This window comes from Dunckerocampus dactyliophorus, chromosome 21 (assembly GCF_027744805.1).
Source record: "Dunckerocampus dactyliophorus isolate RoL2022-P2 chromosome 21, RoL_Ddac_1.1, whole genome shotgun sequence".
NCBI classification, from domain to species: Eukaryota; Metazoa; Chordata; class Actinopteri; order Syngnathiformes; family Syngnathidae; genus Dunckerocampus; species Dunckerocampus dactyliophorus.
In genome coordinates, this window is record NC_072839.1 from 15,871,543 (window position 1) to 15,884,802 (window position 13,260).

Consider the following 13,260-nt stretch of genomic DNA (forward strand, 5'->3'; position numbering starts at 1 on the left):
CGCGCTTGCATTTTTCAAATACCCTCTATGACATTCTTTTTAGGACAGGCAGGGAAAACTGTTTACTCTCTAATTTGTTTCTCACAATGCGGTTGTCTAATTGCTATTGTTCCTCCAGCTGTATAAACTTAAAAAAAAGACTTTCAACAAAAGAACGTTTGGTGTTGGTGCCTTCTGGTGGACGGGAAAAATGCCGTCAAATGTTCTCTAATATAAAACCTTTACTTTGGCGCCCCCAATGGAACGAAACAGTATTGCATCTAAATGTTCTCAAGATAATTTCTTCAGGCGCTGATCAGAGTATTGCATTTAAATGTTGTCAGATCTGTTTCTTTTGGTGCTCTCTAGTGGACAGAAAGAGTATTGCACTTAAATGTTTTTTTTGTGCAGTGCTGTTTAGTGGACAGAGTATTGTATTCACAGGTCTTTGAATATTCCTGTTCATCATGGTGGTTGCATCCTCTAACCGTGGTGCTCTCTAGTGGACAAAAAGAGTATTGCATTTCAATGGTTTTTTTGTGCAGTGCTGTTTAGTGGACAGTATTATATTGACAGGCCTGTGAATATTCGCATTCATCATGGTGGTTGCATCCTCTTACCGTGGTGCTCTCTAGTGGACAGAAAGAGTATTGCACTTATTTTTTTTTTTTTAGTGCAGTGTTGTTTAGTGGACAGAGTATTGTATTCACAGGTCTTTGAATATTCCCGTTCATCATGGTGGTTGCATCCTCTTACCGTGGTGCTCTCGAGTGGACAGAAAGAGTATTGCATTTCAATGTTTTTTTTGTGCAGTGCTGTTTAGTGGACAGAGTATTTTTTGACAGGCCTGTGAATATTCACATTCATCATGGTCATTGCATTCTCTAACCGTGGTGCTCTCTAGTGGACAGAGAGAGTATTGCATTTAAATGTTTCTTTAATGTGTACTCTTGGACAGAGTTGTGTATTGACGTGACATGTGAATATGCATATTGAACATAGCCATTGCATTCTCTTACCATGGTGCTCTCAAGTGGACACAAAGAGTATTGCATTGAATGTTGTCTTATAAACTTTATTAATCATTTTGTATTTACAAATACACAATCTAAGCTCTGATATGAAAGGTGTGTATTTACAAAACCGTGGTGTGATATAAGTTAGTAATCTAAAACGCTGCAAACTTTGTCCTTCAGACGGCTGAGCTTCCGTCATGTCCCAGGATGTGGCTGATGTTGTGGGCGGGCCTGTTGGGCTGCTTACTGGCATCGGCGGAGGATGCATTGGCAAGAGACAGCAGGGGCGACATGGGCATGGACGAGCCATCGGTGGGCATCCCTGTGGCAATCTCCGGGAAGAGAGAGGTGAGGCTGAAGTTAGAGATGTGAGGCGTGATACCTGACGAGTTTGCGATAGGCATGGGGGGCATGTCAGGCAACAGGGGGAAGCTGGCCTGAGCGAAGCCCACTGGACGCGGTGGCGACAGGATGGAGCCGAAGCGGTTGTTGAGGGGCGGCGGTGGCGGGGGGGCGCTGGCCTTATCGGCGGTGGGGCTGGTGAACATCTGGTTGGAGAAGTACTGCAGGGTGACATCACTGGGCAGGCTGGGGTGGGCGGCGGGCGAGTAGGACGGGTAGAAGGAGGGTAAGGTGTTCTGGGGAGGCTCCACAGGCAGGAGGGAGGGCGTGCGGGACGCACTGGGTTGACTAACCGGCGGGATGAAGGTGGAGTTGGCATTAATGGGAGGCGGGGGGTTCATGCCACCCTCAGGGATAAAGGGGAAGCCAAAGTTCTGCGTCAGGTGTTGTTCAGGCACCAGGTTGTTGTCACCGGGCGGCTGAGCACCGTCTGCCATGAAGCGAACGATGGTGCTGCGCCTCCCCTCGCCCCCTGATGGGGGCTGAGGCCGGCCCAGCAGCACCCCCCCTGGCAAGTGGCCCTCGCCCTCAAAAGAGTGAGCGGGTCGTAGAGTTCCCGATCTGGGCCTCTCGCCGGGTCTCAGTTTGGCATTCTGAGGGTCCCGGGAAATGTGGCGAGAATGCTGGCTGACGGCCGGGGGTGGCCTTGAGGGGGCGGCCGGGCGACCAGGCTCAGAGCTGCTGTGAGGCGTCGGAGGGTGAGCTACGCCTGCCCGGACGCCCCCATGCATGTTAGCGTTCACCTGAGAGATGTGACCTTTGTTACTCTCTGCCAGCCTCATGGCCGAGGCCTTCTGGCTGGGGGGCACGCTGGGGCTGGAGGTCTTGGCCGCCTGGACGTCTGCTGATGAAGGCACGCAGGCGTACTCCATGCTGACTGGCGGGCAGCACTGCGCCGCCCTCTGGTGGTTGCTGTGCTCGGGCAGGTGGGGGGAGAGGAGGCTCTGCATGAAGGTCTGGTGACACGCGTCACCTTGTGGGCCCTGAGAGCCAAGATGGACGCCAGTGTAGCGGTTCCTGCTGTCAGCTGGGGGGCCAACGGCCATTCTGAATGTCCCCTGCTGCTGGCCCTGAGGTCCCCGCTGGGAGGAGGGGCCGGACTTGGGGGCCATGTCGCTGCCGCGTGAAACCTGTGCCTCAAAGCCGCTCAGCTGATGTCCCCCTGCCGCCATGGCCTTGAAGGGGGCGCACTCCGAGACCCTCTGAATGTCAGCTGGGTGCTGCTCCGAGGGGAGGCGGTTCTGCGTGTTGTGCGCCATGCTGGCCTTCGCTCGCGTTGTATCCATGTATGCTCGCAAGTCAGGCTGGTCCTGAGCTGCGGTGCGGCCCGGCTGCTGGTGAAGAGCCATGCGCTGCTGCTGGTCACCGCTAGTCGAGCTTTTGCCGATGAGCGCCTCCGCGGAGTAGCTGGACACGCGGTGGCGCTCCTGGCGGGACGGAGCGCAGGACAGCTCGGATGGACGGGAGACGGGATTGCTAGGAGGTGAGATGAGCTGCTGCTCCAGATTCCTTGAACTCATCATCCTCTGCATGGCGCTGTGATCCTGACCCGGCTGAGGACACAAAAACATCATTTTAACACAGCACATACTGCTACGCTGCCTTTTCCACTTAAAACAAATCACACTCAACATTTCCTAAAGTTGAAATGTAAGCTTTGCTTGCCGAATATTTTGAATTCCCTTTAAGATGACTAAATATTAAAAATAAATAAATAAATAAATCGACTATGGGGGTATTCTGCGAAGCCAGTTTAGTGGGTTCGCAAGCTGTTGAGTTGAAAGCCTGACTTGCATGTTCAGCGACGGTAGCTCTCTTTTAAAGCAGCTCTATCACCATGGTAACTTAGGCTAAACTCATTACCTGGTCGGGACCAGGTGATGTGCAGGCTTTCAGCTGAAAATCACCTATGAAAGTGCCACTGTTTCACTGTTTAACTAATTCGGAGATGGCGTCACCATTTATTGAGAACCTACGAGGTTCCCAAGGGGACATGGAGAAAAAAACTGGAAAAAAGAGCATTCCCTGATGATATTATCCATCTATAGGTGAGAGATTTTCAGATGAGGGAATACGCTAGATCTGCTCACATAAGCACCAGGAATAAAATGCAACATGAAATATTAGAGCAGACGTAAACGTCACCGCAGTCCTTGCGTGAGTACTCATGTCAACACTGCCATCTAGTGGTCACAACGAGATACAACAAGAAGACATACTGCCAAGATATTTTTTTTAAAAAAGGTTTTTGCTCCAATTTATTTATTTTTTTAAAGGATAAGTGCTAAAATGCCAATGTTGTGCAATGTTGAGCATTGATAAATGAAAAGACGAGTAGGGTATATGTTGTATAATAAATCAGTGTTAACTTGCCCATTCCATGCTCAGCATTATTCTGTCAGCGGTCCTTCCTCGCTCCATTGGCGGCGACAGTGTTGCTTTTAGCAGTCATAAGCTTTTGGGAACTCCTCATAACGCTCAATCGTAATTATGTACTCATTTTTTGTAAAATACACTGGCTGGGTTAGCCTCACTTTTCAGCGGAAGTAGAATAATATGAGGTCAAACGCCCCCTTTCGTGTGAATGCACACTTAGCACAAAGCCGAAAACCGGACTTAACAAAGTAAGCTGATAATTGGTCCCGCAACGGTGGTTAAGTCTGATTGCGGATGTTAGGATGTTTTGTTGCGTTGCATCTTCAGCACAAAGCCTGGGTTTGTGGAGCCACTTTGGCCGTAAACCTCCTAAGTGTTGCTACTTCTTAGGGATGACCCCATTAGATGCTTGCTGGTGCGATCATCAGGAAGCCACTGCAGGTCAAAATAAAAACATTTCTGATTTGTTCGAGAAAATAATAACATCTAATTGAATAATATATATTTTTTAATTAAAACTAATTATGTTTATTATTATTATTATGATTAAATTATTATTCAATATATTTCAAATAAAATAACAAATTAAATAAATACAATCAAAAAAATGTTGTGGCCCTGGAGTAAAATGATCATTATTATTATTAAAAGTATTTGGGGGTGGGGGGGCGGGTGCCCTGGGGCCGGGCTCGCTGGGGGGGGTCGTGCTCTGCCGGGCGCTTGGGCGTCTGTCGCCGTTGCGCTTTGTGCGCTGCCGGGCCGCTGTCTGTGTCCTCGCCTCCCCCGGTCTGTCTGTGGGCTTGTCGGGGGTGGGGCTCCGGTGCGCGGGTGGTGCGCTGTCGGCTCTGGTGGCATGTGGCTGGTCTGGCTTCTGGTGGTATGTGGGGGCCGTCGGCTGGTCGGCTGCTGGTCTCGCCTTCTCGGCGCTGGTGCTTGGCCTCCCTGCGGCTTGGGGTGTGGTGCTCCCGCTCTCTCTTCGGGGTTTGCTGGCCCGCGGGTCTCGGTTGGCGCTGTGTGGTGGTTCGCCTGGCTGCTCGCCCGTTTTCCCGCCTGCCTGCTCGGTTTCCCGCTCTCCTCCTCGCTGACTCCCCTGTCTGCCTCGCTGGCGGCGTCCTACCGCTGGGGGGGTGTGGCCGGGTGTCTTCCTGCTCCCCGGCGGTCTGCGCTCTCCGCCCCTGGGTTCTGAATCGTATGTCTGGGACCCCGGGGTCCCCGGCTCCGCTGCTCCTTGGGTTACCAACGGGGGATAGGGTGGGGCTTCCGGGTGTCGGGCAGTCGACCACTGTGTGTGTGTGTGTGTGTGTGTGTGTGTGTGTGTGTGTGTGTGTGTGTGTGTGTGTGCGCGCTTGAGTAAGTAAGAGTGTGTATGAGCGTGCGCATAGGGGTGTGTTTGTGCGTAGGAGTGTTTATGTGCGTGTGTGTGGGTGCGTAGGAGTGTGTATGTGCGTGCGTGTGTGTATTTTTATTTATTTATTTATTTTAGTTATTTATTTGGGGGGGGGCATACAGGGGTTTGCTCCGTGGGGTCAGGTGCTGGGCGATACATCTCTGCCGCCCGTGCCTCCGCCGGGTGGGTGGAGGGTGTGCCTCCTGCATCCCTTGGCGGGGCGGCCCTGTGTCGGGGGTCGGGCGGGGGTTGGCCCGGGGCGGGCCGGGCTCCGCTCCCTGGGGGTGGGGGTGGCGGTGGGGGGGAATTGGCGCTTCCGGCGCGGGCGGGCTTCTTTCCAGCTGTGGAGGCGTCTCTGGGCCTGCCGGTTTGTGGCCCCCGGTACCCGTCTGCCTTTGTGGGGTGTGATCTCTCGCTGGTCTCGGGGGTTGGCAGTCCTCCGGCCCGCTGGCGCCCTGTCCTTGGCTGGGATTACCTCTCTTCGGCCCCTTACTGGTCTTCCCGGGGGGGGGGGGCTCTCTGGGCTGGCTCTTGGGGCACTGTTCTTTGTGCTGCCTGCCCCTATGGGCCTGGTGGCCTTCTGGCGGCCGGGGCCCGGCCTTGCTATTTGGGGCGGGGCTCTCTGGGAGGTGGAAGGCGGCCCTTTTCCTTTCATGCACTCTCAGTGACAATCACACGCCCACACATTCCTGCACCTTTATATATATATGAAGTCTTCCTTACATACAGAGATACCTGTACATATGCACACTCACAGTACATACGTACTTCCCCACATTACTCACTGAGTTATCCAGGGTGTTATTATGTTGTTGGTTTTATTACAGCGACGGTGATTTCAGCAGTATGACTATATATATATATGTGTGTATGTGCGGTATATATGTGTATATATATATATATATATATATATATATATATGTATATATGTATTTATGTATGTGTATGTATGTATATATGTGTGTATATGTATTTTTTTTTTTTTTTTACAATGTGCATTACAGTAACTTTGATTCTATTCACTATCATGGATAATCATTTCATTACTACAGTTATGTGTGACTGTTTCAATGCGGTATTATCATGGTGATCACTATCATAATTCATCATTTCATGACTGCTATTGTGTGCGACTGTTTCAATGCAGTATTGTCATTGTGATCACTGTCATAGGTCATCATTTCATGACTGCTATTATGTCTGATTGTCATTGACAGCTTTGTCATTGTGGTTGTTGATATTGATTTGTCCTTTATCCTTGTTCGTCTTTATAGTTGTCACGGACATTTATTTGCTGATGTCGTTCGGTATGTTTCTGTTGTTCTGTCACAATTGTTGTTGTTGCTGCTGTTGTCCTTGTCTCTTGTCTCTCTTTTTTTTGTTTTTGTCCCCTCTCGCCCCCCCCCCCCCGTTTCCTTTTCTCTTCTTCTCTGTCCCCTCCTGCTCCGGTCCGGGCGCTCCAAATTTGCTTTATAACAAGCATCAAGGTCGAATAAATTTTGTATGACAGGGGAAGTGTATATCACACTTCTCTCTGGCAGAGTAAATCTGTTGAGCACTTGACGGCATTTAGGTATACAATTCTATCTGCTTTAAAGGCTGGACAGGACAGGGGGAAAAAAAAAAAAAAAAAAAAAAAAAAAAAAAAAAAGTATTTGTGACCAACAAATGTCAAACTGGATACATTTAAAAGAACATTTTTAGACTAGACAAGAAGAATGAATGGTTGATTCATGGAATATTATTACTGTTGCGCTTGGGATGAACTATGTTGTTTTTCCCAATGGTTGTATTGCAGCAATGACAGCACAGGTGAGTGCAATTAAGGTTAGGACAGGTGTGGGAGAAGAGAGCAGAGGTACGGGAACACAGAAAGAAAAACAAAGGTTACATTGTATTTCATAAAAGTGCACGAGGAGCGTTGATTCTGGCTTCAGGAGAGGATTCTTTGTGGATTTTTGTGTTTTACCGATTTGTGGCAGGTTTGTTCAGAGGTCACAAAGTGGAAATGAGGACAACACGTCGGTATCAACGGCTTGTCCACAGCGTTAATGTGAGTTATTTTCTTTCATTACCACTGAATTGGTGTTAGAAATGAGTAGTAGTTAAAAAATGTTAATTAGCACCATTAAACTGTTTAATTGATTTTTAGAATCATACTGTAAACATTTTGAATCCCTATTCCAAATGTTGTAAAAAAGTAAATGCAATCTAACCTTGAGGTGGTCCTGCTGGGCCAGGTGGTTGCTGTGGTGGGCTCTGGCTCCAGCAGCCTGGGCGTCACAGCTCTTCTCCTGGTGTCTAAAGTGTTGTTGCTGCTGTAACTGCTGCTGAAGATGCTGCTGGTGTCTGGAGTGAGAGTTTTGCTGCAGCTGTTGATGGTGTTGTTGATGCTGTGGTTGATGTGTTTGGTGCTGCTGAGGATGAGATCCTTGGTGTTGCTGTTGTTGATGTGGTGGATGCTGTTGCTGCTGTTGTTGTTGAGCATGTTGATGCGTAGCCTGTTGCTGATGCGAGTGCTGCTGCTGCTGCTTTTCCAGGTGATGCTGCTTCTGCTGCATGCCAGCAGGAGATCCAGTCTGCCCGCCTCGTACGAGCCCTCGCTTCTTCTGCTGCTGCTGCTGCTGCTCCTGAAGCGCCCTCTGGTGGAGTGAGTGTCGCTGTGCGGCATCAGGCTGAGCCAGGTGGTGTTGTAAGTGGTAAAGATGGTGCCTCTGTTGCTCTTGCTGCTGCTGCTTCATGTAGATGTTCCCTCCCAGGTGCTGCCCAGGCTGGGCTGGAGGATGCTGTGGATGAACTTGGGGTAGATGGAGCACTCCAGACTGGTTCTGCTCAGGGGGGCAGTGGGCGTCAGCAGCTCGGACTACTGGACTCATGAAGGAGTTTGTAGAGAAGAGCGAGCCTTCAGGATGAATTCGAGCCATGGCTGAGGAAGAGGGGGTCAGCTGTCCCACCATCATCTGGCTGTTGTCTGCTGCCTTGACATCCATGTGGCCCACAGTGGGAAGCGGCGGGGGGCAAGGTTTGGCTCGCTTCCCCGTGTTGAGCATGGCCTCCTCCTGGGCCTGCCGCTTGGAGATTATCTTGACTTGGCGTTCAGCCTGAGCCCTCAGTAGAGCTGTCTTCATGGGGGTGTACTCACTGGCCTGGGCCGCACCAGAGCAGGGCGAGTTGCTAGAGGCTTGAGATATGTGGACGGAGGCGGTGGTGGCGGGTGAGGGCGCTGAGGCCTGCTGAGCTGCCAGACTGGGAGAGGCGGTGTAGGGCTGCTGAGAGGAGCTGGGTCTGATCAGGTTGTTGACGCTCAGGCTCGCCACAGTGGCACTCTGAGTCTGGACCTGAGGGAGAGACTGAGGCTGGGAGTATGACATGTGATGAGTCGGGTTCTGTGGGTGTCTGCTTCCACTGGTCCCACTGACAGAAACATCCCCAGCTTGTCCTCTGATGGACATGTGAACTGGAGCTTTAACTGCATCCACAGGTTTGCTCACTTTAGCCTGCTGCACAGTGGACGCCTTGTCTTTACTTGTGGACACTTTTGGAGGCTCCCAAGTGGCTGCACTGTTGTTGGTTGATGCGGTGTTGTTTGGTGCCGAGTCGCTCTCGGCACAGCTTCCAGTCCTCCTCCCGGGACTATCCTGCTCCAGCATGGCCAGGGCTAACATCTCGGCCTGCTCGGAGGTGAAGGTAAAAGTGCCGAAGGAGGCAGAGGAGGCACTCATGCTGTGACCCTGAGGGAGCATGGAGGCCACGGAGAAGCCTCGGCCTCCCCCGGCCACTGAGGACATGGGGGAGTCTGACCGTGTGTGGTGCTCCATCGCTTGGTCATCCAGGTTAGTGTACATCCCGTGAGGGAGTGCAACGTCTTTCTTAGACGTCGCGTCGGACGTGATCTCTGCTGCTGTGATTGGTTGTTCTTCCTGGAGCTGCCTGGTCTTTCCTGGGGGGGCAGGTACTTTGATTTCAGGGTGCTCCACTCTGATGGCTGTGACCCCTTTCCTCAACTCTGAACTGGTGGTTGTGGGTGTGCTGCAGCTGACAGATGAAGACGGGGCAGCACTTGTGGATGAGTGAGGGGGCTTATTACATGGCAAAGGGTCTGTGTTGTTGGCTTGCTGAGGACAAGAGGCTGAGCTGGTTGGCGTGTTCTGAGCTATGGATGCTGCTGCTGTGGTGCAGGCTGCAGGGGTACAAGCTGCCGTGACGACACATCTGCTCTGTTTAGGCCCAGCAGAAGGGGGCGCTGTCTTGCTTTGTGTAGTGATAGTTACTGTGTTAGTGGCAGGCTGTTTCACTCCAGAGTCGACAACCAATGGCATGCCGTTTGAAGATGCAGACGCTTTATTGTTAGCAACCTCGCTCACTGAAGGCTTGACTGATGTTGCGCTGACCCCTGCAGTTTGTGTCACAATGGTGTCAGTCTGGCTGACATCACTCTGTGTGGCGCTGACAGAGCTTCCACTTTGTGGCTGAGGTTTACTGGATAAAACAGTTTGTGTGGAGGTGACACTTTCTCCACAGTCACTGCTCGACATCATGGCGGTGGCCACAGGAGGAATGTCTGCGCTAGCCTGGCTGAGCTCACTTTTCTTCAATGCTTTGGTCCTTTTAGCTGCAGACCGCTTAGTGTGGAGAGAACTCCTGAGCCTCTTTGCTGCAGGTTTAGGAGCACTCGCCACCAGTCCCGGTTTGATGGTTTTTGCAGGGACCACCAGAGGAGCAGCTTGCTGCTGCTGGACCACTGCTGATGCAGCAGCTGGAGGCAGGCCGCCGTTGCTCTGGCTAGCAATGGTAAGTGGAAGGCCCTGAGAGATGCTCTGGTTCAGACTACTGAGGGCTCCCAGACTGTTGAGAGCCACGTTGGTCGTCGGCTCCTCAGTGGTGGTGGGCTGCACCAGTTGGATGGTACTCTGGCCGCCCTGTGAGGTGCTTTTGTCTGATGTCTTCATGGGCTGCAGGGCGAACAGTTGCCCATTCACAGTGATGGTCTGTGGAGCTGCTTGGACCCCTGGGCCGGTGGCCGCCTGGCTGTGCTGGGGAGGGTGGCTCACTGTGGGCTGAGCCGGGCGTGGAAGAATGTGCACCAACTGCTTGCCGCCTACACTCTGTACGGTTGCTGTCGAGCTGCTGGGTGTTTGAGTGGACACTGCAGGTAAGGAGGCAGGCACCAAGCCCACCTGAGGGGTCTGAGGTGCAGAGGCAGCTTGATTGGGGGCCTGGATGATGACAATGTGCTGACAGGGCGTTGGCTTGTCTTCTCTTATGACCGGCTGGCTCGGGCAGGAATTGGCCTGCTGCAGGATGACCACACTGGCGTTGTTGGTGTTCTGCGGGGCTGAGGCTGCCACACCGCTCGGGTTGACCTGCAGCACCTGCATGGTCTGCAGGAGGGGGAGCACGGCAGCCTGCTGCTGGGGCACCACCGGCTGAGGTTGAGGAAGGAGGGCAGCAGGAGGGTGGGGAACTAACGAAGCAGGCTGGAGCACAGCAGGCTGGGGCTGGGAGACGATGGCGGGGTGAGCTACCACGGCTGGCTGAGGTACGATGGCCGACTGCGGCAGTACGCTGCATTGAGGCTGGGGGGCGAGGACCGTCTGAATGGCAGGTCGTAGCTGTGGTGTTCTGGCTTGAATATGGGCAGTGATGGGGGCTTGCTGCACAGGAGGCTGCATGTGTATCTGAATGGGTTGAACAGGAGGAGGACACACTGTCACCTGGTGGACAGCCTGGGTAGTGCTGCCTAGACTCTGGCATACAGGCTGCACAGTGTTGCCTGCCATCTGCAGGGTGGTCCACGTGGTTTGTGTGCTCCCAGCGGCTCCCGCCCTGAGGAGGGCTTGGCTGTTACGGATGGTGGTGTAACCTACAGTCCTGGCATTCATGTCCTGTGTGGCTGTTGCTTTGGTGACAGTCTGAGCCAGTGTTGTGAGGCTGGACACAGGTGTGCTTTGAGTGAGGGGGGGGCATGCTGAAGTAGCCACGTTGGGTTGCGTGGGGAGCTGCAGGGTGATGTAGGACACAGATGGCGGCAAAGAGGGGACGACTGGGATCTGCTCCACCACAGTAAGGCCTGTTGTGGACTGGCTAGGTGGGACAGTCGCAGCAGTGGAAGAAGGCTCAACTTGTAGCAAGGTTCCATTCACCCTTAACCTTGTGCTGACATCAGAGGGAGGTTGAAGAATTAGAGTGTCAGACGTCTGTTTGCCAGGACTCGCCTCCTTTCCTGATGCCACATTGCCATTGGAATAGACGATTATTCCCTTCGGAAGCTGATGGGTGGGAGTCACTTTTGCCACCTTGGCACAGCGCTGCTTCCCCTTCCAGTGGACGGTGGGGTCCTCCAGAAGGTTTATGTCGTGGGCTTTGAGGAGCTCAATGTAGTGAGCACTCTCCTTGCGAAGCTCCTCCAGCTGACGCCGCAGTCGGCAGATCTCCTCCGCTGTAGAGACCAACAACATACGAGATGATCTATCATGACATGAAAATACTGTATACAGTAGTATGGGGCTATGTTCAGGCACCATCAGTGAATGGCAAAAAGTAATTCATACACCCATAAAAATGTCTATTTTTGACACGCAGCTCGCTCCTCCTCACCCTCCAAACCCTCCTGCTAGTACAAAGTTGATGTTTTCCTTCAATTTCGGATCAACGTCTAACGTCCATAGACCTTTAAAAATATATGTACTCCTAATTTTTTTTTTTTTTTTACAAAAAATTGCACATAGTTACATTGGAAAGTGCATTTCCAAACTCATGAAGGAAATGTGGAGTAGATTAATGAAAATTAATTTACCTTGGACTTTGTCGCCGCCCTCCAGCAGCATTGTATCATTCTGTTTCTTCAGCTCAGTGATGTAGCGAAAGGCCTGGTCCAGAATCATGTTCTTACTCTGCAAGCCAGGACAAATTGAGAGATATTATGACATAGTCCAAGTAAGCGTAATTCAGCGACATTGTCTCATTTCAGTGTAGAAATGCATCCTACCTGTTTAAGCGCTTGTGAGCAGGGCAAAAGATTACCAATGCGGTTGATTCCAGCATTTATCTTCTCTTTTCTGTGCCTCTCAACTAAATACAAACAAGAATATACTTGTTATTTAAGTAATGCAACCACACAGTAATGATGTGCTCACTAACACCAGACATCTTACCTGCATTGTGGGATTCTTTGTTTTTCTTCTTTCTGCAAAAAGAGTTAGAAAATAACATCATACTTTCCTGATTACACCAAAAATCACAGTTGAAACCGTGCTTACTTTGGTTTGCGACCAGCTGTCTCAGTATCAGTCATCTCTGGCATCCTTTCCAACAGTTGCCTGTCTGTTAGATACCAGTCAACATCTTCACCAGGTTGACCTTAGATCCTTCCTGTGTTCCTCCTGCAATTGAAACATGCAACATCCCGCATCAGCCAGCGTATATAAGTACTTGAAAAGACTATTTATAGAAATGCTCTCACGGTGGCCTAGTAATGCGACAGAAGTGTTGTCTAGTTAAAATGCACAATGCCTCTCTTTAGCTAGCATTGAACTCATCTACAAGCCTTTACAGTCTTAGTAGAACACAAAGAACATGTCACGCAGAAGGATGGAGGCTCATTTATGTGGTGTAAAAACTATCGACAGTAATTATCCAGACACTTATCCCGTCGCTTAATCAAAGACAAAGTAGTAATATATGCTTATCCGGCTAGCTCGCTTAGCTAGGAGCTAGCTTAGCTCACTTTTATGGTATTATTTAGTAGACAAAATCAGCGCCGTTTCGCCGCTTTTCAGGTAACAAACCACTATTAAAGAACACACATTGCCACTAACCTGTAGTTTAGACATTTTACAAAGTGTCTGTCCCTCTCACAACTTAATGTTTGGAATGTAACTCCTTGCAAGCTATCTAGCTAGCAGCATAATCAACAGAGCTCAAAACAACCTAGCTGCGAAAAGAGGCGGTCCTACGGAGCTGACAGCCAATCAGATTTCGAAGTTGGGACGGCGCAGCCAATCAGCATCAGCATCAGTGTATGACCAGGTCTGGGACGCGCATACACTGTATCCACTGTTGTATGTTTGTTTAGATGACTTTTTAACGATGACATAAATA

General features: G+C 50.9%; 1 protein-coding gene across 1 annotated transcript; it reads right to left on the reverse strand.

Moving 5' to 3' along the window:
* Positions 1-1,051: 1,051 nt before the first annotated feature.
* LOC129174244 (basic helix-loop-helix domain-containing protein USF3) lies at positions 1,052-13,140 on the reverse strand. Its single transcript, XM_054766016.1, has 7 exons — positions 12,978-13,140; positions 12,420-12,542; positions 12,315-12,346; positions 12,149-12,231; positions 11,957-12,053; positions 7,377-11,599; positions 1,052-2,950 (listed from the first exon to the last, which is right to left on the reverse strand). Exons 2-7 carry the CDS (start codon positions 12,461-12,463, stop codon positions 1,172-1,174), a joined length of 6,258 nt encoding a protein of 2,085 aa, XP_054621991.1. The 5' UTR covers positions 12,464-12,542; positions 12,978-13,140; the 3' UTR covers positions 1,052-1,171.
* Positions 13,141-13,260: the final 120 nt, after the last annotated feature.